The following is a 26,276-nucleotide window of genomic DNA, read 5'->3' as shown; positions in this document are numbered from 1 at the left end:
GCATGAGCATAAACATGAAGTTCAGGAGAACTTTACTACTGAAGATTTCAGCTCGCTGTCTGTTAGGGAGAACAGTTACTGCAATAGCAGACTACTTAATTACACACCACACTACACACACAGTCTCCTTCTGGTGTATAAACACACACTCCTAAGCTGTGAAACACCTTTATATCTTCAAGATGAGACGTTTCCAAGTTCCACAGCTACTGAATGTGGAAGCAACACTTCTGTCATAACAATTAACACAAGGACAAGTAATTTCAGACTGCTATCCAAAGTTAGTGCATATTCACTGGGTAAGAGCCAGACACAGAAAATGAAAACTTACCCCAAAGCAAAAGGGAGAGTGGCAGCAGGAGAGCGGCATGGTATGCACTGGATAGAATTCTCTGTAATTCCATGGCAAGCATAAGAGTGGCGGTCCTAAAAACCTCAAGAGAGAAACAGGGGCTGGGAGTTGGTAAATGCAGGTTCTCTCAACATCCCAGACTTCAGAATTTTTTTCCTATTAGTGGCACTCACTCCATGCTTTGCTGATTTAGGGACTAGCACTAACACAGTGGACAGAGTCGCTGTCCACTTTGAAACGCTTTACTCATGCTGTTGGAGTGAAAGGAAAACACTGCCTGGATCACATGGACCGGACTGGACAACTAAAGACTTTAGCTGCAGCATTACCTGGAAAATCCCAGAGCAGTAGGGTGGGCAAGCAATAGGTGAATGTTAAAAGAGGAGAAGCATGTGATCGGAAGCACAGTACAAAGAAGGGGGTGAGGGCTGGTGTTTTATTAACTTTCTCCCCATCCCTCCCCCGCCCCAAACAAGAGAGAACATAAGAACATATGTCTTGTCTGTTTTCTGCCTGCCTGGGAAGCAAGTCAGCCCCAGGTCTCCTGCACAGCAGTGAAGGGCACTCCCAGATTCAAACACTAAACCCAGAAGGCAGAATTCTATACCAATACTTGCTGTTGCTCAGATACTATGTCTTCTTTGAAAGGTTCAATGAAAAATTGGGGGGTGGTGACAGTGGGTGTAGTGGTGTGAGAATGGGACTGGAGGCCAGGCTCTCCCAAACTCTCCTCCCAACTTTAAAACCAACTTCTCCTGTGGCCTTGGGCAAGTCACTTAATCTCTGAACCTTAGTTTCCTCATCTGTAAAGTAATACCAATGATTAACCTACCTACCCTAGATGGGCACTGCAAGAATGTATTAGTGATCAGGACAAAGACAGTTATATCATACCCAAAGAGATTTAGGGATGCAAAATCCAAACCCTATTCGATGCTTTCCCAGGACAACACAGAAATTAACGAAGCATTTCAGTTCCACAATGATGGTGTTTGTATTCAATCTCCTCAGTAAAAGGAAAGGCAGCTACCTGTATGGGGCCTGTGAGCTGCTAACCCAACAATCAGCAACAGCATAAACTGTGATGCAAATAAACAGAGTGAAACAAGGGAGGAGCTGAAGTCTTTCCCCATCAGAGTTGCTGCATCAAACCAATGCTCCAGCTGACCCAGCATAATACACCCTGCAGAGATGATATCCTGGTCCCAGTCAAGTCAGTGGGAGTTGGGGGAAAAAAGGAAAAAGAGCTGCTAACCATGGTATCTGGGCGCTAACAGAATAACTGTGCAGCAAAATCCAGTCAGAAGCAGCCTTCTCAACCCCTCCCTTTAACTACACCATCTGAGCACGTGAAGAAAGGAAAGAGTTTGTATTTGCACAACCCCACCAATCCTGTTGCTCCTAAATCTTTGTACTGTCGGCTCATTCTAGTTTTCAGTGGCATCCCAAACTCCTAGCCAGGGTCCTGGTGTAGAGAAAGTTGATGTCCTGAAACCTCTGGCTATAAACCCTTATCCATTAAATGGGTGTTGGAATTAGAGCAATTTCACAGGAGTACCCAGATACCTTCCTTAGCATAGGGATGCTAGGAGATTTAATCAATGCATGCCCATAAAGTGACCTGAGATCCCTCGATGAAAGATGCTACAGTAAGACAACACAAAATGGCTACATTCCAGTGGTGGATGAAGTGAACCTGGGATATATAGAGTACTTGGGTTTTAAGACCATTCATTAAGATAATATTTCTGTCCCTCTCCAGCAGGTGATCCCCATGCTGGAGCAAGTATCCCTTCTAGTCTTTAGGGGGTACCTATCCCATTAGTTTCACTTGGCCCCAGCTGTTCACCCGTGGTGTGAAACAGCAAGACTTTAAAAATGCCATTTGATGAGCATTAGTAAGTGGGAAATATTGCAGAGCGTGTTAAAAACCAATCCATTGGTTGAAGGTTAACGACATTTCTCTCTAGCAGTTGGTCAGATATAGAGAATAACCAATTGCTTAAACAAAATCTACAAGAATTGTCTTCTCAGTGCCACTCAGGCAACTTTTACTGAAGTCAATGAGAGTTGCACCTATGTAATCCAAGAACAGAATCAACTCCAATAGCTTCTGCTATAGGTTTATCAGTGTTTCAGAGGTGGGAAAATCTGCTTGTGTCCTATGCTTCATGATGGAGATTAGAAGCAGTCAGAAAGATCGTGCTTACCTGTGACCTTTTAGTATCTTCCAATCCAAACCATAATTGGATTAAATTAATGCTAATGGGAGTTACGTAGATAGCCCCCTGCCCTCCCAAGAACTGAATAGACAGGACAGATAAGATTTCATATAACAGTCGGCTTTAAATGAGGAACACTGGTATCTTAGCCCCAGACAGGAAGCAAGGGGCGGGCGCAGGTATGCTCGGGGTGTTAGCTCTAAATTCTGCACTGACTTCCTTTTCTTCAAACCTGAAACTGAAATAGCTGGCCTGATTTTCAACAGCCTTGAGAACCTTTACCTCAGTGGCTTCCATCGGTGCTGGGGCTGCTCGGAATGTCTGAGAAACGAGGCCAGAAACCTTTTTCAGCTTCTCCTCTGTGCTTTCTTCAGATGGGGCATTCCAAGGGTGCAATCTCCATCTCTGGAGATATTTAAGTGTAGGTTAGATAAATGTCTATCTGGGATGGTCTAGACAGTATTTGGTCCTGCCATGCGGGCAGGGGACTGGACTCGATGACTTCTCGAGGTCCCTTCCAGTCCTAGAAGAATCTATGAATCTATAAGGCAGAATTCCTTCTCTTTAGTCCTTTCCGTTCCCTGGCCTGTTTTTACACACCCTGGGCCAAGTCCTCTCTTCAACTAAGTACACTGGTGTAAACAGCAGAATTTATCCACCTATAATCACATGATATCAGGTGCACCATCATGACTGTTTACTGAGGATTTTTGCAGCCATGCTGCCCCTATATTCACTGATCACTGACATCCTCCTGCAGAGGGGGTTGGATAGCTCAGTGTTTTGAGCATTGGCCTGCTAAACCCAGGGTTGCGAGTTCAATCCTTGAGGGGGCCACTTAGAATTCTGAGCAAAATCAGTACTTGTGAAGGCAGGAGGCTGGACTCGATGATCCTTCAGGGTCCCTTCCAGCTCTATGAGATATACCTATCTCCATATTATTATTATTTAAAAAAAAAGACTACTCAAGTTAGCCATTTTTAAGAAAAGAGATGTAAAATCCTGCAGGAGCACAAATACACATGCTCTGTATTTCAAGGTCCTTCCTGGTAAAGTTAAACCACAGAGATATGTGAAACACCCACGAAAGAGGGAACAGGACACACTTACACAGTAAGCAGAGGAATTCTCCCTCTGCAGGAATGCAGCAGCATGGCCTAATTGGCTGAATACGATAAATGCGGTATCAGAGGGAGTGTATCCACAGAGGTCATTCCAGAAGCCACAAGACAATGAAATCCAGTTCAGATTTTCAGATGCCTGGGGCCTGGCTAATGCAGTCTAAGAAGTGTGTATATGGGGAGGGACTGAGTGGAAAGGATGATGGAGGGAGTGAAGAGAAAACCTTATCAAAGAAACATAATAGAACCAGACAAGAACCAAGAGGCCCACCCAGTCTAAGCAATCAGATTGTCCTTGGATTTAGGTGGGCCAACAATAAACAAGTTCCCAAAGTCCTTAGGGGTCCGTTCTCCCAGGTCTCACACACTTGTCAGACGAGAAACAAACCTCCATAATTAGGCTTGGGACCAAGTTTCCCTGACTGGCAACTTCCCAAGGCCCTCAAACATTGTGCCGCTCACTTGGGGATCTGCCTAAGCAGACACACACCCATAGGTATCGCATTATCCGGTAAAAATAAATGCTTTGTCCTTCTCTAGCATTTCCTACCCAAAAAGTTTAGCCTCAATTCTCTGGGAGGCAGGCGACTATCATTGTGACTCAACTTCATCTGTAAAATGAGGCTAGAGAGATTAAACAACCTGCCCAAGGCTGCATAGTGAATAACTGGCAAAGCCAGGAAGAGAGCCCAGGCTTTGAGACAGCCAGCCCCAGATCTTCAGCTGGTGTCAATCTCTGTCGCTCCACTGAAGACAATGGAGCAGTGTAAATTTATCTGCTAAGGATCTGCCACCAGTCTCAAGCTTTAACCACAGGATTTGCACCATGGCTTCCTCTGTCCAGGCTAAGGGAGATGAAAGCAGTCCTACAAAGCCAGCTCAGGAAAGTCAAATGCAAACAGCTTTATGGATTTCAGTAAAGCATTTGACGGAGTTCCACATTGGAAACTATTAGTTAAACCAGAGAATATGGGGATTAATATGAGAATTGAGAGGTGGACAAGGAACTGATTAAAAAGGGAGACTACAATGGATCATACAGAAAGTGAACGGTCAGGCTGGAGGCAAGTTACTAGTGGACTTCTTCAGGGATCAGTCTTGGAACTGATCTTATTTAATATTTTCATTCATGACCTTGGCACGCAAAAAAAGGGAGTGCGCTAATAGAATTTGGGGATGACACAAAATTGGGAGATATTACCAATATGGAGGTGGACCAGAATATCACACAAGAAGATCTTAAAAACTGGGGTGTAGTAGAAATGGGATGAAATTTAATAGTGCAAATTGCAAGGTCACGTACTTAGGGACTAAACAAGAATTTTTGCTATAAGCTGGGCACATATCAGTTGGAAGCGATGGAAGAGGAGAAAGACCTCGATGTATCAGCTGATCACAGGATGACTACGAGCTACCAAAGGCTAATGAAATCCTAGGATGCATCAGGTGCAGTATTTCCAGTAGAGATAGGGAAGTGTTATTGCCATTATACAAGGCACTGGTGAGACCTCATCTGGAATACTGTGCGCAATTCTGGTCTCCCATGTTTACGAAAGATGAATTCGAACTGGAACACATGTAGAGAAGGGCTCAGTGGATGATCCGAGGAAAGGAAAAACCTACCTAAACAACATGGTTAGCTTAACCAAACGAAGGCTGAGGGGAGATATGATTGCTCTATATAAATACATCAGAGGGATGAATACCAGGGTGGGAGAGGAGTTATTTAAGTTAAGCACCAATGTGGACACAAGAACAAATGCACATAAACTGGCCATCAACAAGTTAAGGCTTGAAATTAGATGAAAGTTTTTAACCATCAAAGGAGTGACGTTCTGGAACAGCCTCCCAAGGGGAGCAATGGGGGCAAAAAACCTAACTGGCTTCAAGACTGAGCTTGATAAGTTTATGGAGGGGATGGTATGATAGGACTGCCTACCATGGCATGTGGCAGACAGAATCCTCTTGCAATATAAAAAGAGATACTATAAAAATCATTCTGTATATGCCTCGCAGGATGCTGGGCACGTACATGGCTTGGCCCAACAACAACAGAACATGTCACCACCACAATCCTGCACAATCTCTCCACACTTATGGAAAGTCTGCTCAATCACTTAAATTGTTATCACGCAGAAGATAAACCCATTAGTTAGGGACAGTTTTCATTCACTCCTGACCTGGGTTGGATTTTAACTGCCTACATATCACTGAGGAATTTTCTGTTCCATGTCTAGTAACCTGCAGCTGCCCAATGCTTCTCTCTCAAATCAAATCCTAAACCACAAATCAGAGAAATTAATATAAATAAAAATGCAATTCAGACAGAACAGCCATGAAAGTTGCTAACAGAACAATCCTCACTCTGGAAAACATGTGATGGCCTCTCTTCAGCTGGTCATGGACTCTGGGGCCTGCACAGAGATCTCCCATCCCAGGGAGAGTCATTATCTGTGTTCAGTGGCACTCTGACAGATTGGATCCAGAAGCCTCAGAGAGGAGACGGAGGGCGAGGCTGGGGAATTCACCACTAAACCAGAAGTGGAAGATAACAAGAGAAAAGAAACATTTTGTGATAATGCAGAGATGCTAAGAGAGATCCAGGAAGGATCAAGAGAACAGGAAGGGAAACACAGAAAACAGTACAACAGATTGTTGTATTGAGGTTCCATTTATCAGGAGTTACTAAATGGCTAATCAATGTATACAGATTGTTACAGTCCAACAAGCTAATGGATTCCTTATACCCATCTGTAAGACATTATTCCAATCTCCAACATGCTTATAACATCTATTAATCATTTATGAACCTTAATAAATGGAGCCTTAATATAAAGCTGACCATAAGAGGACAACTAGCAGGAAAGATTTCATACTGACCAGAGCAACAGAGATTTCTCCATTTTGGTCTAAAATCTCACAAGAACTGCTCATGAAATTCATGCACCATTGAATTTAAAAAACCTCAACTCAAGTCTGACCTCAAGTCTTCACAAAGAACCTCATGCAAAGCCACATGAGAACCTGGAGACCTCGGGCCAGCTCGAACCCTGAGGAAACCTGTATGTGGAAGCCCCCTATTTAGATGGATGGACCATGCTCTGAGTTTTCCTAAAAGAAATTGGGGATGCCTCTGGCTCCCAAGATGGGGTTTAAAATTTCAGTACATTCAAAAAACTTGATGTTTATCTAAGAAGCCATTAATATGTTCTCTCTACAAGCCTCTCCTGGCTTATCTAATCAATATACCATTACAGCAGTTCCCTGCTGCATCACCCTCACTTCCCACACAACACCTTAGGTGCTGAATGGAGAGGAGGCAGGCTGTTAGAGTGGGAAAGGGCTCTATGAGACATCAAAACAGAATTGAGAGAAGAAAAAGCCACTTAAAGATTAATGAGTCTGCTATAGCATTAAAGGCCATGTGACTTTTAGCTCATGTAGTAGAGGCTCAAGTATTTAGCTCCAGAGTTCCCAGGTTCAATCCCGCCTGCTGACGACCAGGGTCTGCTGGAGTTACAATTGCACCCGGGATCCCAAGGCAGCATTTAGAAAGAGTGATTACCATGATCTCCAGGGAACACCCCAGTGGCCCACTTGGAGATGGCTGGAAGTTCTACTGGACCATAGAAGTCACAGATGGATTCTAGAATCTCTCCCATCCCTCTCCAAGTGCAGAAGATACAACCCCTCGTTCCAGATAGAAGACATACCAGTTATTAAACTAATACTGTGTGTTTGAAAGCTGTCACTAGAATCAGGGAAGCTAGTTAAAAAAACACACCCAATGACTGTGCTCTTAATGAGGGGCATTTCAAGGAGTCAGTAACTTGGTCAGGTCTCATTCAAAAGATGAGCCTAGGTTTGAGGGGACTGCCAGTTGTGGGGCTGTAAAACTTCTGGGGTCTCCCAAAAACATGGTGCAGCCAAGAGTTTGGCCCAGTATCAAAGGTCACCCAGGAGGGGATGCTGGAAGATTCCATGCTGTCAAGGTAAAGCACTTATATGGCCCCCAATGCCATAGTATCTGAGCACCTTGCAATCACGTAGCAAATTTATCCTCACAATCCCCTCCCTCCCCCCCGCATTTTACAGATCAGGAACTGAGGCATAGAGAGACTGAGTGACTTGCCCACAATCACACAGGGAGTCTAGGGCAGAGCCCACATGCCCCAAGTAGCAGTTGCTCTGGCTGGCAGATATTCCCTGCTCCAAGAGCCCCAAAGGCTCATGCAAAAGGGACCATTTCTGATGTGACAAGAATCTGCTAGTTTCTTCTTTCAGCCTTTGGATACTAACATACTGTTCACACACAACCATATTAAATCAGTCTATATCAGTAACACCAAAGCTAGAAGAGAATCTCAGGACTTCACCGCTAAAACCAACGCTCTGGACTCCATGGAGCCCTAGGAGGTCAGGCCAACGCAGGCATGTTATGATCCACACAGCATGTTCTGCACACAATGAGGCATGTGAAGAGGGAGGAGTCAGATGAGACTGGGAGGAATGTCAAGCAGCCCTGTGAATTGCCTTTGTCATTACTGGTGTGTTCCACTTGTGAAATCTTTAATGGCCGGAGAACAAAGGCCAGGACAGTAAAGGAGGATTTGACCAAGGTAATAGCAACCCTGCAATGAATGCAATACTGAGAGTCTTCATCCCCAGGGAGAAGTAGGGGATCACATGTAAGACAGGGGATATTACTATACTGTGTACAGCTCAAGTGCAAATCAGAAAGAAGAACACAGCCACAGTGAGATATGCTTTAGCCACCATAGAACCAAGCCCGAGGAACACATGGTTCATCTCACTGCCTGGGCCTGGGGTGCTCCAAGAATGATGTATCATCTGTTTTCATCCTTATCTGGACCACCCTGCCCCCAGCTCCATCTCTGGTGTCCTGGCTCTGTTTGTTCAAGCTTGATCTCAGTATTAGTTTCTTCCCAGTTACCATAACCATCTGGAATTCATTTCACTCCCTTTTGACTCTTGTTTCGTTGTCAGGTTACTTCGCCAAGTGCTGCATCACAGAATCTCCTTGCTTAGGGGCTTTTAACCTAATCTGTGTAGATTATTCTTCAATAATAAGTTATCCCTCCAAAATCTAGGCAAACAATTAACATGTGATCATTTTACATTTATACAGCAAGGAGCCATCACTTCTACTTATCACAGAAATGCAGACACCTCTGGATAGAAAGGGACTGCTTTTAAACTGCACAGCAATACTGCACAATATCTTAGTAAAGAAAGCCAAAAATATCACTGTCTAAAATGCCAGGGAAAATGTATAATCACCACCCCACCACTCCTCCATGCAGTGCCTGCTCCCTAGGATTGATGTGAGTGGGTCACAGCTTTCCCACTGCCCACTCAGCCAGGCTTTGTGCTACACGAAGCAGCCAGTCAGGTGCAGCCTGCGGGGATGTCACTCTCGACACAGGGGAATAACTTTGCTCATATACATCAAAGAGCTTGGATGAGTGTGGGGCACCAGTCTACTTCCTCATGCACACAAACTGGGGCAGTGGGTCCAAGATCTGTGTGCATTCGAACACCGACACATGCTCACAACACATGTACATGTATCACTGCAGTCTGTTCTTCTATTCTAGTATTTAAATTCCCCAGAAAGTGACAGAAAAATCTTCCAGACACACCAACAGAGGGACTCACCCATGACACCTTCAGTGCCATCTCACATGCTTCTTGAGCTGGGTGGCTGCGGACGCTGGTACAGTCGTTGACCTGCTGCTCACAGCCAGTGCCTGTGAATCCCTGGTGGGAACTGCACCTGAATGAGCAGGTGCCTCCATTCCTGCAAGGCTCAGATAGGCAGGTGCTCTTGGAATCATCACACAACCAGCTTTCCCAGCCAAAAGGGGCACAGACACACAAAGCCCCCAAATGCATTGCAGCAGCTGGCACCATTTCCACAGGGGCTAAGCAAACACTCATCAATGTCCAGTTCATGGTGTTGCCCTTCAACGCCTGCAAACAGAGCGAGAGGGAGCTTTATTGGGAGCAGGCGGAATGCAGCCTGCCTCACTAACACAACATGCATATGGCATGGAGAGTTCCACCTGCAGGGAGCCGACAGGCCCTGCTGTGACACACAGCATCTTATTGCAATGGGAAAGCTGGGAGCATTTGCCAGCCAGACCACTACACATGAACTGTGCCTCAAGCTGCACTGGGTAGAGATCTGAGGACAGGCACTGGGGGAGCTGCAGATTGGCCAGGCTTAGAGCTGCCATTCTTATCATTAACTGTAAGAGTACATGGTGCAAAGTGCTGCTCCACATCCCCTTTGAGCTTAGTAAAATAACTGGACCAGTCACAGCCCTCTGGGCTGTTCAATAATTCCAGGAAGAGAATAGAACAGAAGCCTTCTTGGAGAAGGCTCCATCAAGCAGGGCAATAATGTTTCCTAGCAGCTGCTGCCAGAGGGTTGGTTGTTCCTCCCATCCCGAGACACAACCCCCCCTGGCAAACACAGAGAATGCTGCTGCTGCTATGCTCTCATGCTGCATGTTTTATGCCTAGGGGACAGTATCATTATCCCACATTTACAGATAGGGAAACCGAGGCACAAAGAGGGGCAATGATTTGTCCAAGAAACCAGCAGCAAAGCTGGGACTAAAAACCAAGTCTCCTAACTCCCGGACCAGTCGACCATATCTGCCCTAAACTGAAGTGAAGAAGCTACTTCTTGGTACTGTGCAGTGCAAAACAATAGTACAAAGGGGCTAGGAACTAGCTGTGCCCACCCACCTAGCAAAGCTCTCTCTGCACCTGGAGTTGCAGTATAAGAAAGGTCAGATTATGGGACATGCGCTGCACGGAGACCGGCTCTTACCTGCTCAGCAGCTACACAACCTCATTAATTCCATCTACACACTGGCCATTGTGGCAGGGGTCTGGCTGGCAATTGTCAATGTTAAACTGACAGCGGGACATGAAAGCCTGGAAAGGAAGAATGAGTCATTAGCAGGAGCTATTACTGCTCAGACCTCTTGAAATTAGGGTCACTCAGTTCTCAAGATACTGAAAGAGAGACATACTCCATTCTGCCCTGCTCTTGGGTGCTCAGATCACCAAGATAGCAAAAGTCTTTGGGGTTATTCAGACTTCCAGTGTCACTAAACTGTTTAGATCCTCCTTCTGGAGTCCGGCTAGAGCATGAGTGAGCTCCCCACTGGCTAGCTCCTGCGGCAGTGGGGGGCATGGCTACAGAAAAGGACCCTGTCTTGCTAAAGGCCACATAACAAGCCAGTGGCAGAGCCCAGACTAGAACTATGGCATTCCTGGAATCCAGTCCTGTCCACAGACCACTACACCATGCTGCTTCTCATTACAGTCTGCTCATCACCTGCAAGATAAGCAAGCCAAGAGAACAACCCTCCAACATGAAAATGACAATTTCCAGGCAGCAACTAGGTGATTTGAGTCCGACATGCCCGTCCCACATCTGAGCTCAGCAGTGCCCAAATCAGCATGCAGGGAAATAATAGGGACCTTTATGCAGAGGGCTCTTTATGGTGCAAGATATGAAGTTCTCCAGACCAAGTAGGATGAGGAGAGACCCCTTAAATTTTCTGTACTATTCATTCAAGTCGCAGGACTAGAACTTCTGCCAAAAGGGGAGGGCTTTATTCTAAGAGACTCAACATTCAGCTATAGCAGAATTTTTTGGCCCGAGGGCCACATCGGGGAATAGAAAGTGTATGGGGGCCATGAATGCTCACAAAATTGGGGTTGGAGTGCAGGAGGGGGTGAGGGCTCTGGTTGGGGGTGGGGGCTCGGGGGTGGGACTGGGGATGAGAAGTTTGGGACATAGCTGGGTGCTCTGGGCTGAGACCGAGGGGTTCGGAGGGCGGGAGGGGGATCAGGGCTGTGGAAGGGGTGCAGGTTCTGGCCAGGGGTGCGGGCTCTGGGGTGGGGATGAGAGGTTTGGGGTGCAGAAGGGTGCTCCGGGCTGAGATCGAGGGGTTTGGAGAGCAGGGGGGGGGGGAAATCAGGGCTGGGGCAGAGGTGTGGGGAGAGGCTCAGAGGTGCAGGCTCCAAGCAGCGCTTACCTCAAGCAGCTCCCGGAAACAGTGGCATGTCCCTTTTCCAGCTCCTACATGGAGGCGTGGCCAGGCAGCTCTGCATGGTGCCCCATCTGCAGGCACCCCCTTGCAACACCGGAGGGGGCCATTGGAGCACGTAGGAGCTGGAGCAGGGCCATGCCTCGGCTTCCAAGAGCCGCGTGGAGCAGCCCCTGACCCTGCACCCCGGCTAGAGCGGGACCATGCCATGGCTTCCAGGAGCCGCATGGTGCGGCCCTGATCTCGTTGTCCCAGCTGGAGCAAAGTTGAGCTGCATGATGCGGCCCCCAACCCAGCGCCCCGGCCAGAGCGGGGCCGAGCCGCATGGTGTGGCCCCCAACCCTGCTCCCCAGCAGGTGCTTGCGGGCTGGCTTAAAACGGCTCACGGGCTGGATCCAGCCCGTGGGCTGAAGTTTGCCCACTCCTAAGCTATAACCACCTGCTGAGTGACTTCCTTATTCCTTAGGCTCCCGCTAGTGCTCACCCCATCCCCTGGCCAGGTTGAGTTAATGGGAAAGGGCTCACCTCTGTTCATTACAGAGAGGAATTCTCTGCTCATCTCTCTCTACAAAGTTCTTCTGTTGGACTGAAAGAGGAGCACCCATTTCTGGACATGCTGAATAGAACCGGGCCTTGGTCTACACTGGGTACTTCTATCATGCTAGAGCACCATGATGTTAGAGGTGACTCAGCTCTCCTGGTAGTCAAGGACTGTCATGTCTGAAAGAGTGCCATCCGGTCAGCATTAACCCAAGTGTAAACCATGACCAGTGGGCGCTGGTTTTAAAACACAACAGTCCTGATCTACATGGAGTGTTTAACATTGTATCAGTTAATACACAAGACAGGGGCTAACGTGCAGCTACAGTTCTACACGGTGAACTCATCTTTCATATGCAAGTGCAGTCCACAGAGACTCTAGGTCCGATACCCTGCTCGCACTAAGATCGTATATGACCCGAGTCTCAGGGCACCTTCCCCCTTAAATAAGCACAAGGGCTGCTGCAATCCACTCCATTTTATGAAAATTGGGCGTAGCCCTTGTGCAGACAGACACCAGCCATGAACTACCAGTAAATGCACCGCCCGGGAAAGAGAAGTAGGTACCTAGTCCACAGTCAAAAGCATCTGCAAATAGAGCCAAGCCACATGCGCCTGTTCTTCTTTCACGCTGCCTGCACTGTTATTCGAGACACAGAGCAAGGGAGGAGGGGACCGACGCCTTGCAAAAGGTGAACCTGCGATCAGCGGCCACTGGGGAAAAGGATGACACAGCATCCGATAGGCCTGCTGGGACTGAGGGCTTGTTTAGGGTCACATTGGGCCTAAGCTAATGAAGCTTGCACAGGTCAGGCCATCTGCTTCCTTCATTATAATAATCAAAAAGCCTTAATCCAGCACCTGCCTTTGAGGATATCTGAAGTTAATTTTTCAGCATTCTGGATAGAAATGGTATTGGTCTTTGCCAGCACAAATAGCAGCCCAGCTCCGTCTGGGTCCCCAGGGCACACAAACCCCAGATGGGGAATTAAACAGCTTAGTCCAATTAAAGGACCTTAATGTAAGTCAGTTAAGGCCCTGATTTGTTAGGCTCGGCTACATTTCCATAGGAGGAAAACAATTGGGAGGATCTGTGATCTAAAGCGTAAGCGCCAAGTCCTTAGTCATCCTTGCTAAAACCCTCCCTGAACTGGTCATGGTTTGTGCCACCTCCACATTGCTGCTGCAGCCCAGCTCCAGCATAATCTGCTCTTTACCATAGTATTACAGTTAGAGCCAAGGACACAGCTGCGTAACACTCATTATGGGAGACTTAAACCCAGTAGAACAGCAAAGCCTCTATTCCCAGCAGGCAGGAAACTCCCAGAGCCAGAGATGCAGGCCAGGAAAATGGGCAGTTTGGATTAAATGGAGGGGTGGGGGTGGTATGAAGTATCCTCTTTCGGTTTTCATTCTCCATGTAGCACATTCCCCCAAAGAACTCAAAGAGCTGTACTCACAGACTTTCACCAAGCAAACAAATACCCGAACCATCCCAACCCCAGACCATCGTAATACTCAGCACTTGCCATTCAAAGAGCAGTACAAGTCTACACCGAACCCCATAACCCCCTGACAGGTAGTGCAGCATTACCCTATTACAGATGGGGAAACTGAGGCACATAGCGATGCTGTGACCCTCCTAATATCACAGAAGGATATGGTATCAGAGCTGTGATTAGAATTTGGGAGTTCCTAGCCACACCTGCATTAAAGGAGAGAGCCTCACTCTCCCAAGGGAGGACTCATGATTGAGTACAAATTCTATTCACCCCAAATAAACAATACAGCCACAAGAGAGCAGTCACCTTGGAGACAACTTCGATTTGTTTCTGATTTTTGCCCCCTGAGAATCTCAAACCCCTTTGACCCCAAGTTCACCTAGCACCCAGATCCTTCTCCCTCTGGATTTGTCAGGCACCAGCAAGGGGAAATCATCACATCCCCTCAGTTGCAAAAGGACTTGGAATTAGGGCAGATGAGCCAATTCTGACAAAGAATGAACCACCTTGAGCTTCCACTCAAAGCCAGCATGAGGAATTTAACTCCCTAGGCCCTTCTGCTTCCAACCATAGCAGGGAAATGCCAAAATACTACAAAGACAGCTGGAGTTTTAGAATTTCCAGCCTGACCAGTAGCAGCAGCGCCTGAAATCTCACTGGAAAGCCCCTTCTGGAGAGAGCTCCCGCTCAGTTTTGCAAACTGAAGATGCTCAAATAAGGTTTGATATGTGGAAAGTTTGGGGCTTTCCAGGATCATCTCTTAGTAGAGTTGCATACGATGAGTGAACAGTCCCCAGGACATCCCTGAAGAATGCAGAACCATCATTTTTCTAACTGGCCACCAGATGTCCCCTTTGCACTACCAAATCCAACCAACCAGACATAGTTCTGACAGAGAGTTACAAAGAAAGTCAGGCTTTTTTTTTTGCAATACCCCTGGATTTAACTTATGAAACTGACTCGGTCCATTGCAACCAGCCCGCACCAGGCACTATCTAAGGCCCCCTTTCTGCAATCCTCACTCTCCAGAAGCCAAGCAACAATTTTGCCTGTTTGAGAACTGAAGGCTCAGAGCAATTGCTAAAGCATGGCAAACCATACCAAGCTCTGATTCTGGACAATCTGACCAACCCTCAGTGCACTCTCCAGGCATATTCGGCATTCTAATTTCCAATCACTGCTGATTAGTGCTATCCATGTATAAACCCATGCAGCCTCCTCCCTAGACCTGACACATCCTGTGATTGCAGAACGCCTGGAGTGGGATACCAGTCACTCCCACATGAAGGCACAGAGGTCTGAATCAATGGGCCAGAGGGAGCAGGCGCATTGGAGTCTCATAACACAGTGAGCCCATGGAGAAATGGGCTGGAGAGGCAGAGCTCAGATCCACATCCAACTTCCCCAGAGCACAGAAGGTGTTTGATTTCAGGCAGCATTCTAGTGTTTAGGGATAAACAGGGCAAGACCGTTCCATATAGTGCTTTTTTTAGCATTAGCCTGGGTAGTAAGAGTTGCCTGGAATACATCTGTGGCTGAAGGTCAAAGCTTGATGCAATGTATATGATGCACACATAGCCAGTGGGTTTGCAGTCTACCTTTCCCCAGTGCTGCACCAATGCCTGGAAAAGGACAGCTATCAGATGCCATCTTGTGGTGAGAGACTATCGTTGTCTTGGATTGTAGCAGCTACAGGACTCAAGAGAGCATAACCACAAGGGATGGTTTATTCTTGTCAACTGGTTAATACAATAGGCTGTTTCTGTGAAAGTCTGCATTAACGGAGACGCTGGGGACACTGCTGATGCTGTGACAGTAAGACCACAAGCACCAGGAAATCAGACCTCAAAGCAAAAACTTCCTCTGATCAAATCCTCCTTCTCATGGCAAATCCCAAAGAGACCTGGCCTCCGTGAAGATGGAGCATCACCCAGATCGATCTCTGGCTAGATCCTTAAGGTGGTCTGGTGGTATATTCAGTATATATCCATCAGTGGCAATCATGTCACATACGTTTTTGGAGCCCACAGGTTCTTCCTCAGCACCAGTGTTTCATTTCATCCTCATGATATAAATGCAACAAACCCAGAGGGCTTCGTCTGATCAAACAGCACCAGAAAAAAATCAGGGAACAATCCTGCACTGGCCCAAGGGAGTTGTGGGGGATGGACTAGAGAGAACACAAATGAACCAGAGATAGTTACCCACTAGTTAGAGATAACCTGGCCTTCCTGGCACCAGTGGTTCCCACCAAGTATGTGTACCATGTGCAGAACCCAATAAAATACTTCATTCACTCAGAACAGAGAGTGTATGACCTTTAGCAAGGGGTCCATCTCTTTTTAACTCTCTTAAATGTACAGCACCTGCCCTGGTTGAGCACATGCTCCTGCAATCCTGTGGGGCAACTTGCAACCTCTGCACAGCACAGAGGAGATGGAGCCACTCTCCTGCTGAGTTATCCCTAAGGGGAGTCACAGAAACCAGCCCCTAACTACACAGGTGCCTCTTGGCCTATGTGCAACCTCACTGAAGTACTCCAGGCGGTCTCTAAGCCCCTCTGATCTGCTTCCACTGCATACAGCCACTTCACCGGAGGCAAATCCTTCTAAGGGGCCCCTATGGGGAGACAGGATAGTGTGAATGTTGATTGGCTAATGGGGAGCACCTAGCAAGGGGTGGGGAGGAGGAGAGTCTCCTCAATAAAGAGTTAACAGGAAGCAAGAGACATCTGACATGTTGCCTTGGTCTAAGAGGGTATCTTGGAGTTGGGTTTATTATCGGAATTTGTGTGACTGTTTATGAGCATTTCAGAGCAATCCTGCCAAATAATTTTCCTTCTTTTTCCACGGGACTATCATCACAGGAAAGATGCCACTCAGAGCCACTAGAGGGCACAGCTGGGTAATTTTCTGATCCACCAGCCAAGAAGCGTGGCCCTTTAAACTGGCATGTTTAATACTATTCACAGCATTGCAGAAAGCCCCTGAATCACATAGGTGCCTGGTACACACAGCAGGCTTCACGGGAGAAGCTAAACAATCAGCATGGAGGAAAAACTGAGCCACGACCAATAGGAGCCGTGCAGTTAGAGCTGAATTACAGGTGCTGTGCTCTGAACCCTGGCTGGCAAATGGCCTGCAAATGTAATGCTCTGCATATGCTCATCCCTCAGGGGGGCAACTGGGGGTTCTGCCCGAGCCAGAACTGAAGAACAAATGGATCCAACTGGGGCCCATGAGCAAGAGCCGTCACAGCATGTCCTGCAGACAAAGTACAGCCCTCAAAGTTCTACCACACGTGGCTCATGGCTGTCTGCATCTTTGCTACAGAGATGAGGCTTATGGGGACTACGCCTCCCAGCATATACTGCTCCATATTCTTCTGCAGTCTCCACAGGCCTCTCTTGTACTAAAAGTGAGGGGGAAGGGCTGCTGTCTTCAGTAAGTGGGGCCTCTGGCTCATGGCATATTGATGACGTTAAGCAAATTTGGGCATATTTCCCTGGCAGGAAGGGGAACAAGTTCAACAAGGTGGGTCACAGTAGGGGCATGTAGGGACCAGGGGTCTTTTCCTGTTTCTGGAGTCTCTCTCATTTCTAAACGCTCCAGGACACATTTCCAGTACTCCAGTGAAGTGATCCAGAGGATCACTTCACCTAGCTGGGTTCTGTCCCTCCTGTGCACAAGGACACTGTCAGCTCTTGCTCATGCAGCTGGCTCACATGAATCAGAGAGTCTCCCAGGACGGCAGGACATGTCAATATAAGCAAGGCCTCACCCACTTCTAGAAAGAGAGGAAAGCATGCAATGCACTGAGGACACAGCATTGAAAATGGTGTATTGGAACCAGCCTGGTAGAAATGCACTGATGCAGTCAATGGTTTGAGAAAGAAAATACACACAGAACACACCTTCTCCATGGCTAGGCAGGCCATTAAGCTGCACATCGGATGGAGGTCGTTACTTGAGGTAACATTTTCCAAGCTGAACATTTTACATCCCCACTGCTTTGGGTAAATGACAATCTCAAGGACCCTTCAAGGCCATGTCTGGAAAAGTCAGTTCCAGATCTCCCTATTTCCCTAACTTCCCAACACAAGCAACATCTAGATGGCTGCGGCTTCTCTTTTTTTCTCCTGCTGCCAAAGAAGGATCATGAATGCTGAGATGGAGAGCAGCCCCTAAGCCCTCACAGCTAACTCACTAACTGGTTAAATTTCCAAAGGGCTTGCAACAAAAACCACCAGCACGTGTGTTCATGAAAACTGGAGCCTTTGGCCCAGACGACACCTCGAACAGCAGTTTAACTCTGGGAAGTGACCAGGAGCACAGAGCCCACTGCCTACCGGATGGGAAAGGATCAGACCAGAACTCTCCCAATACTGCTTAATTTAAAACACTTCAATGGCAGTACTCTTCATTTGCTTATTCCTAGAGCCCTGCAAATCCGTGGCTACAGATGCAAATATCCGCAGGCCATTTTTGCTGATAATGGATTGGATGTGGATACAAATTTTGTATCCACACACGTCTCTACTTATTCTTCCTCCCAAGTAAAGCACAAGAAGCAAGGCAAGCAAACCACACTCAAATGCTATGACAGTGCTTCTAATTTCAGAATCCACTAACCCCAACATCGGTTACCACACTATCCTTAGCAGTTCAGCGTTGCACTGTGCAACTAATGTAGAGAAGTTCTGCACTCACTTTTCCCTGCTGAAACATGCTGCTCCATTATAAGAGGAGGTAGGATGGAGAGCTCAGTGCTGTGAAAGGGACCTTTTTGTCTCCAGCTCACACAGGAGAATCCAACCCAGGCAGGTAGGTGCTCTAAGGTAGCTAATTTCTTATCAGAAAGTCTCAGAGATTTGGGTCTAAAATTTTGGACACTATTTTAATACATGTAACTAAATCCTGGATGCCCCCTCAAAAATCAGACACTTAGGGCCATCAGGACTTCTCAAAAGCTGCTGGGCACCATACAGCTAGTCTACAGGACTGGACTAATACAAGTCCTTGCAGTCTAGGACTGATGTGCCCAAGAACTGTTAGGAATGGAATCGGGGAGACAGAAGTTATATGACAAAAACTGGGGGATATCTGCGTAGCACTTGTCCATAGGGAGATCAACCCTAACAATACCATGCCCAATGCTGAAAGTTGAGGATTTGTAGCCTCATAGCCTCCCAATCCCATCACACTCTGTACTTGGGTTATTTCATATCCTAGATTCCCCACTCCTGGGAGGAGGGTGGTACAGCTCCCCTCTGATTAGCTAACTTTACTCCTCCAACGAGGATGATTCCAAGTTGCTCTGGAAGCAATGTGATAAAACAGCATCTTTTCTCCCATCTGCTTATTGATGAAATAGCATCTCATGCTGCACTGGGACCCAGCCCTAGCGCCAGTGTTGTACTGTAACGTTTGTTGCTTCCCTTGCATTTTGTTTCCCCATTTCAGCTTGGCCTGTTGACGCCATGATCTCTCTCATTGCACTAGGAGTCTGCAATCAAGCTCAAGCCCTTCAACAGCCCCTTCCACCCTTTTTCTCAATTTTTTGCAGATTGCCAATTCCACCCCCTATATAGTTTAAGACGTTTCCCTTCATCTCTCTCGGCCCAGAAGTTACTGGAGCCATTTTAAATCAGATACTCAACTGGACTCCTCCCAAAACCTCCCGAGGATATCTGATGAGGGGGAAGTGGTGCTGCTGCTCCAGTGCAAGCAAATGCCTCTCTCATAACTACAGCCACTCACCAACTTTTAATAGCTGCAACTCACGTACCTAGGGAGACCCATCATCATCTAGGTCCTCCAGAGTAACAGTTTTTCTTGCCCTTGAGCTCTTCCTCCAGGCCCAACGGGAGCTGCTTGTTCTGATCAGGGGGAGGGAAGGAACTGCACAAAGAAAGAAGGCATTGCAGTTTTCACATGCATTCTATCTGTATGGGGTGCAGTGGGTAACACAAAACTGACTTGGGCTTGCTTAGATGACTCTCCAGGCTTGCCGCTCACCACAGACCCCACACTCAGCCTGATTCCCCCTAGCTTGGCACTAAGATTCATGGACAGGTAGTAGGAAGGATAAACACAGCCTGAAAGCCAGGGCAGGGGACATGTGTCTGCAGGTAGCATGACCCTGCAAGATGATGCACTGTATGTCTGTGGGCAGCATGAATAAAGGTCGTGGGAGTGCCAAGGGCTGGGGGACGAGAGATATTACCCAAGATGATAGATATTCCCCTATTTCAGTGGGGCTCATTTTCATGAATTTAAACATTACTGAATGCTTCATTCCAGAATCAAACGCTGCTGGCTCCAAGCCTAAAGACATCCAGCTATTTCCATAAATGCGTTTATCTATCATGATGCAGAGAAGGGACAAGGACACAGGAATGGCCCCACACACAAATGCATCTTGAGGTTTCATTTTCACAGGCTTGCCAGCTAATTTCTTCCAGTGCAGAGACCTGATTCACCAGCTGGGGAAGCTGCCCATGAATCTCTTGTATCATGGACCATCGAAATGGGTCACAGATTTCAGGTCTAAATGTCCAAGCTAGCAATCTTATTGATGGAGCCATAGTGGGAAAGGCAAGCAAACATTTCTTAATAATGCTATATTGGAGCAGGGACTATAGCATTAGATTTAACTGTGCTCCGCAGAGCCCCAACTCTCATCTCCAATTCAACTGCTACCTCTCCTCCAGATGCCATATGGTACTGATCTTGCCCACATGTGCAGGAGTAGCTATCTCCAGCCTCACTTGGGTGACAGAAGCTGGGAGCTTGGCAGAGGTCACTGTAGCATAGATTGCCAGATGGGCAGAGGCATTTAATGTCATTGTGATGTTTGTCGCTGGGGACTCCATCCAAATACTGTCCATCTGTCATACCACATAGGACATCTAAGAGGAGGCAAATATCCGAAGGTCAGCACTGCTCAGACACAAGAGATTTCAAGCTTGCTGCCGAGGTCTTCACACAGGATTTCATACAAGTGTAAATGCCTCAGAATTTACCTTCAATTAGAATTTAGTTAACAAATCCATTGGTGATCTAGGCACCATAATGGAATCCAGTTCCCTCTCCCATAGCTTTTCTGGCTCTTCAGGGCTCATTGGAGTAATTAGAAAGAACATATTTTTGTCACTGAAGTCAACAAATGGGACCAATTACTCTCACTGAGCATACAATACTGGGTGTAGTAATACCCTGGCTTTTCAGCATGGAGCTGCTTTTCACTGTAACTGCATAGTGCTTGGACATCTTTGAATAAAGAGCATGATGAAAGCGCAGAGCATGATGAAAGCACTAAGCATTAGCTGATTAAAACGAGCCTGTTGGAAAAAAATCACTCCTGAAGAGACCACTTAACCCGGTTTAAGAAAAGAAAAAAAAAAATCAAAGTTTTTGCATCGACTGAAAGTTCAAGAAGTATTATTTCTAGGTTCATAGGCACTGCACCAACTCAGTTTCATTTGCTAGCTCTCCGTTTTCAGTTAATGATTTGTATTGCAATGGTCTCGCAAGGCTCTTACCAAGGAACAGGCCCTGCTCTTACAGTCTAGGTTATGACAATGGTAGGAACAAACCAGGGTCCAGGGAGAGAAGAGCAGGAGGTAGTGGCAGGAAAGCAATCACAATCGAATATTAAGCAGAGGGCTCAGCTCACCTACTGCCTTGCAATAATAAACTGTGTGGTGACAGCAAGGCAACCAATTCAGGAGCATTTCCCAACTCCATGCTAGCTGAAGATGGATCAGAGATTAGCTACTGCTTTTGAGACCTCAAAAACCTCCATGACAATATTACCAGTTAGCTTAGACTTTATTCTGCAGGTTTGTCAAGAATCTTCTCCAATGCATCATCCCCTGAATCCCATGGCATTTGACTACACACTGAAAAGAACCAGGCATGGCCACTGCGGGGACCTCTATGAAATGAACAGTCAGAGTTTTTGCCCACTTCATTCTGTTTTGGGCTCCCCAATGCTAGTTGATCAGCTGAATCATGGTGACTGGGGCGGGGAAGAGGGAAACTGAGACGCCCTTGGGGCTGCAGTGTCTATCTCTGCCCTAAAGGCAGCTCTTACTCCTGCTTCTCTTACAGTGAATGCTTTGAAGGCAAAAATCAAGCTGCTGTTGAGTTGCTCTTCACAGTAGCCCAGCTGTTGGGAGCTGGTATTGACCCACAAGACAAGCACCTGTGAATCATTAGCTCTGATAATTGGCCTGCTCAATGATGCACAGTTGGTGGTGGGAGTTCATCAATACATCTGAACCAAAGGCAGCTTGATGGCTCTGGAATATCAAGCTGCTACATCAGGCTGAATTAAGCCCCATTTGATGCCTGACTTGGAACCAACAGGCCCTGCTATAATACACCAGTCAGAATTCTACCCACAGCTCATCCCACTGTAGGAGTTCAGCAAGGTTCTCTTCATGCGAGGTTACCCTGTGCAGGCAAAGAGACAGATGTACACAGTTAAAGTCTGCCTACAGATCCCACTGACTGCTATACATGTGCATCAGAGGGCAGAATGCAGTGCTAAGGGCTCAACTGCACAATTCCTTTTTTTAAAGAGGTCCTCAGTTGCTCATGCCCTAGGTGGAATCCAATCCAATCCTGCTTTTTTATGGCTTTCAGAGGCTGGTTCCACACCAGCTCCTTGAGGAAGTCTGGAAAAGAAAATGAACTCTAAGCAAATCTGCATGCTGCCCACCCTGACGGAGACGTAATGGAGTCTTGCAGGCTGAGCACGGGCTTGGGTGCCAGGAACTGCAAATTTCTAATCCAGTGGCTGACAACAGCTCACCCTGTTGCCTTGCCAAGTCAGACTCTCTCTGTGTTGACATCCCAATCTGCAAAGTCAAGATAAACTTGGAAAAAGTTTAAAGATAAACCCAGTTGAGAGAGTTGGAGCTAGCTTTGGACTTCCTCTCTCTAAGGGCTGAAGATCCCAAATAAAGAGCTAAGTAGTTTAAAATTGGAACCAACCTCACAGGGTTAATTCGCAAGTGTCAGCACAGCACCTGGAAGCTGCAGAGTGCTACTTATTAACAACTACATAGGCCTTGTCTCCACTAGGACAAACCTGAATTTCTCACTCACCCCCCCCCCCCCCAAGTTTTACTTCAACCAGCCAACCTGGGTTAAAACTACAACAGTCTTTTATTCACTAGGATCCTAATGTGGGTTCACTCAACAGAGGTTAAAAATAAACTTCATTCCCCTAGTGAGGACACAGCCACAGGGGTCTCAAGGTCTTTCCATCCACAGCACCATTCCTCCCAGGTGTCTGATGAAAGCCTATAGTACTTCGAACCTTATGGCCTTGGTATCTTCATATGACTTTACCCAAATCTATGCACTTTTAGGAACTCTATCAAGTCAGGCCAAAATAGCCCTGTAGGATTTTGCAAACTTTATACAATTGGGGACAATGTAAACAATAATCCAATAAACCTGATATAACCGCATTTGCTCCAATCCCTCGGATAGAGACAAGCACCTACAAGATCTCTATCAAGCATTCTTAAAACTACAATACCCACCTGCTGAAGTGAAAAAACAGATTGACAGAGCCAGACGAGTACCCAGAAGTCACCTCCTACAAGACAGGCCCAACAAAGAAAATAACAGAACACCACTAGCTGTCACCTTCAGCCCCCAACTAAAACCTCTCCAGCGCATCATCAGACCTATCCTGAAAGATGATCCTTTACTCTCACAGATCTTGGGAGACAGACCTGTCCTCGCTTACAGACAACCCCCCAACCTAAAGCAAATACTCACCAGCAACCACACATCACTGAACAAAACCACTAACCCAGGAACCTATCCTTGTAACAAACCCCGATGTCAACTCTGTCCACATATCTATTCCAGTGACATCATCAAAGGACCTAATCACATCAGCCATACCATCAGGGGCTCGTTCACCTGCACATCTACCAATGTGATATATGCCATCATGTGCCAGCAATGCCCCTCTGCCATGTACATTGGCCAAACCGGACAGTCTCTACGCAAAAGAATTAATGGACACAAATCTGACATCAGGAATCAAAATACTCAAAAACCAGTGGGAGAACACTTTAACCTGTCTGGTCATTCAGTGACAGACCTGCGGGTGGCTATATTACAACAGAAAAACTTCAAAAACAGACTCCAACGAGAAACTGCTGAGCTAGAATTGATATGCAAACTAGACACAATCAACTCCGGTTTGAATAAGGACTGGGAATGGCTGAGCCATTACAAACATTGAATCTATCTCCCCTTGTAAGTATTCTCACACTTGTTATCTAACTGTCTGTCTGTACTGGGCTAGCTTGATTATCACTTCAAAAGTTTTTTTTCTCTTAATTAATTGGCCTCTCAGAGGTGGTAAGACAACTCCCACCTGTTTATGCTCTCTGTATGTGTGTATATATATCTCCTCAATATATGTTCCATTCTATATGCATCCGAAGAAGTGGGCTGTAGTCCACGAAAGCTTATGCTCTAATAAATTTGTTAGTCTCTAAGGTGCCACAAGTCCTCCTGTTCTTCTTTTTGCCAATAAACCTGAAGCATCTAAGGTAACTATGCTAAATCCAGCTCATTGATGCTCCTGGGATAGTGTTTTCATTGTCCAGTAGCTCTGTCAATGAGCACCGCAAATCACAGACCTGGAGTGATTCCCAATGCTGCCGCTCAACTGAATTCAATATGAAAGGCAGAGTTGCCTTTCTGGCTCCCTCTTGTGACATTAATAGGACCAGGGAGTAAAATGCCAATAAGGTATTAGAATGTTATCTTCCCAAACATCAGTTATTATCTGGACAGAAGGCAACTAGTTCAAAAAGCCAATGACAAGTCGAGCCCTGCACCAAATGGATAGATTCCTAACAAAACAGCTGTTCTTACGCCTTTACTCAGAGCAAAGTCCTACTGACAGCAGAAAAAGCAGACAGCTCCACTCAAAATACTTTACATCAGGCTAACTGCAGGGTGAGCTGGGGAAAGGGGTCTGTCTACTTCTATCAGTGCAGAATCAACAAGGATATTCCCAGCATCTTCTCTTCCAAGGCCAGGGAATTAAGCAGAAACCTCCTTGAATTCCTGGCTCCTTAAATTGATTACGGATGTAAGGTGCATATGACTTTAGATACGTCTTTGTGCATCTGCAGTTAACACTAGGAACAGCCTATCAGGAAACATGCCTCTGAATGATTGACCCTACATTGCCCATTGGGCAGAGGCTTTCTGGAGAGCAGGCGAGTATTTGAGTGAGAAATGGAAGAAAACAAAAAATCCCAAATATTTGGAGAAAGCTAGGAAAAAGAAAAATGTCACTCTTCATAGCCCATAAAAACTCTCTCTCTCTCTGGGTAACAGGTTGGTTCCTCAAGACATAGCTGGGTGGTGACTCACCATTTTAAACAGGTTTAAAGCATTTAAAAATGCTCAGTGCTATATGGCTGTTTTCACACTTCACATCTCCTTCTCTAGACCCACCAGCCACTTCCCCTGCTGCCTAGTTCTGATAAAAATCTATCAAGTGGGTACCTTGCATTCTGCCACCAAAGAGAAAAACACAAACAAAACATATTTTAAGGATTAGCAGGTGTGTTTCTAACACAGATGCTGTGAACTGAAGTGATGTTTGGATATAGCCTCCGAGTCTTCACAACAGTAACGCAATTCAAGAGAAAAAAAACTAATACAACTTTTGCAAGACCCAGCACTGACCTGCAAGCATTAGGAATTGCTCCCATTTTAGCAAAGTGCCTTTTATGACTCCTCCCATAGACAGTCTTGTTGCTTGCATATCACCGGTTAGATCCTTGTGGTGAACATTACAGACTCTCTGCTTACAATACACATGCAGCTGTAGTTTATCTCTTGACAAACTTTCTCACACTCCAGCTATCCCTGCTTCCATCTGCTCGCTCTCTCTACCTCCAACTGGCTCTCACTTAAGCATTTAGACAAGAGCCAGCTTCTTAAAGATGTACACACACACACAAACAGTCCTGCTGTACTACTATATATTTGCATAGTACACAAATTCAAATATAGGAGAACCTTTAACAATACACAAACCTAATAATGCTCTCAGAAAAAACAGTGCCACAAATTAGTTACCCGAGCATTATACTAAACATGGCTAATTACCACCTTGTGCTGTACCCCTTGTATGTCTTTTAGGCGTCAATCTTGCAAACAGTTCCATTCCTCCATGCTGACCTTTGTGCAGGCCCAAGGATCTGTCTGCTGGATTCCAGCTGCAGGACTGGGGCCTTAGATTGTAAGCACTATGGGGGCAGGGGCTGTTTCTTCTTTCCCAATGGAAAAAGCCTAGCCTTGTTAGTGCCAGACAATTAATAACCATAAACAATTGAATAGAGCGACATAGGGAAGTCTAATATCACTGAGACTTAGTTACTTGTACCG

General features: G+C 46.4%; 1 protein-coding gene across 16 annotated transcripts in view; it reads right to left on the bottom strand.

Moving 5' to 3' along the window:
* The window catches only part of CRB2 (crumbs cell polarity complex component 2), an 84,089-nt gene extending 58,305 nt beyond the window's left edge, over window positions 1–25,784 (bottom strand). For 3 of the 16 annotated variants that reach the window (XM_008169429.4, XM_024106255.3, XM_008169427.4), the window contains exon 1: window positions 332–2,768. In XM_008169429.4, the coding sequence (XP_008167651.2) occupies window positions 332–413 (82 nt within the window). In that variant the 5' untranslated portion in view covers window positions 414–2,768. Of the gene's footprint in view, window positions 1–331; window positions 2,772–2,856; window positions 2,978–9,374; window positions 9,690–10,557; window positions 10,665–19,617; window positions 20,741–25,571 lie in introns of those variants that run through there. The other 13 variants (XM_065571980.1, XM_065571987.1, XM_065571979.1 and 10 more) reach the window with 10 other exon arrangements.
* Window positions 25,785–26,276: the final 492 nt, after the last annotated feature.

This window comes from Chrysemys picta, chromosome 18, assembly GCF_011386835.1.
Source record: "Chrysemys picta bellii isolate R12L10 chromosome 18, ASM1138683v2, whole genome shotgun sequence".
Taxonomy (NCBI): Eukaryota; Metazoa; Chordata; order Testudines; family Emydidae; genus Chrysemys; species Chrysemys picta.
This window is presented reverse-complemented; position numbering and strand designations above follow the sequence as displayed.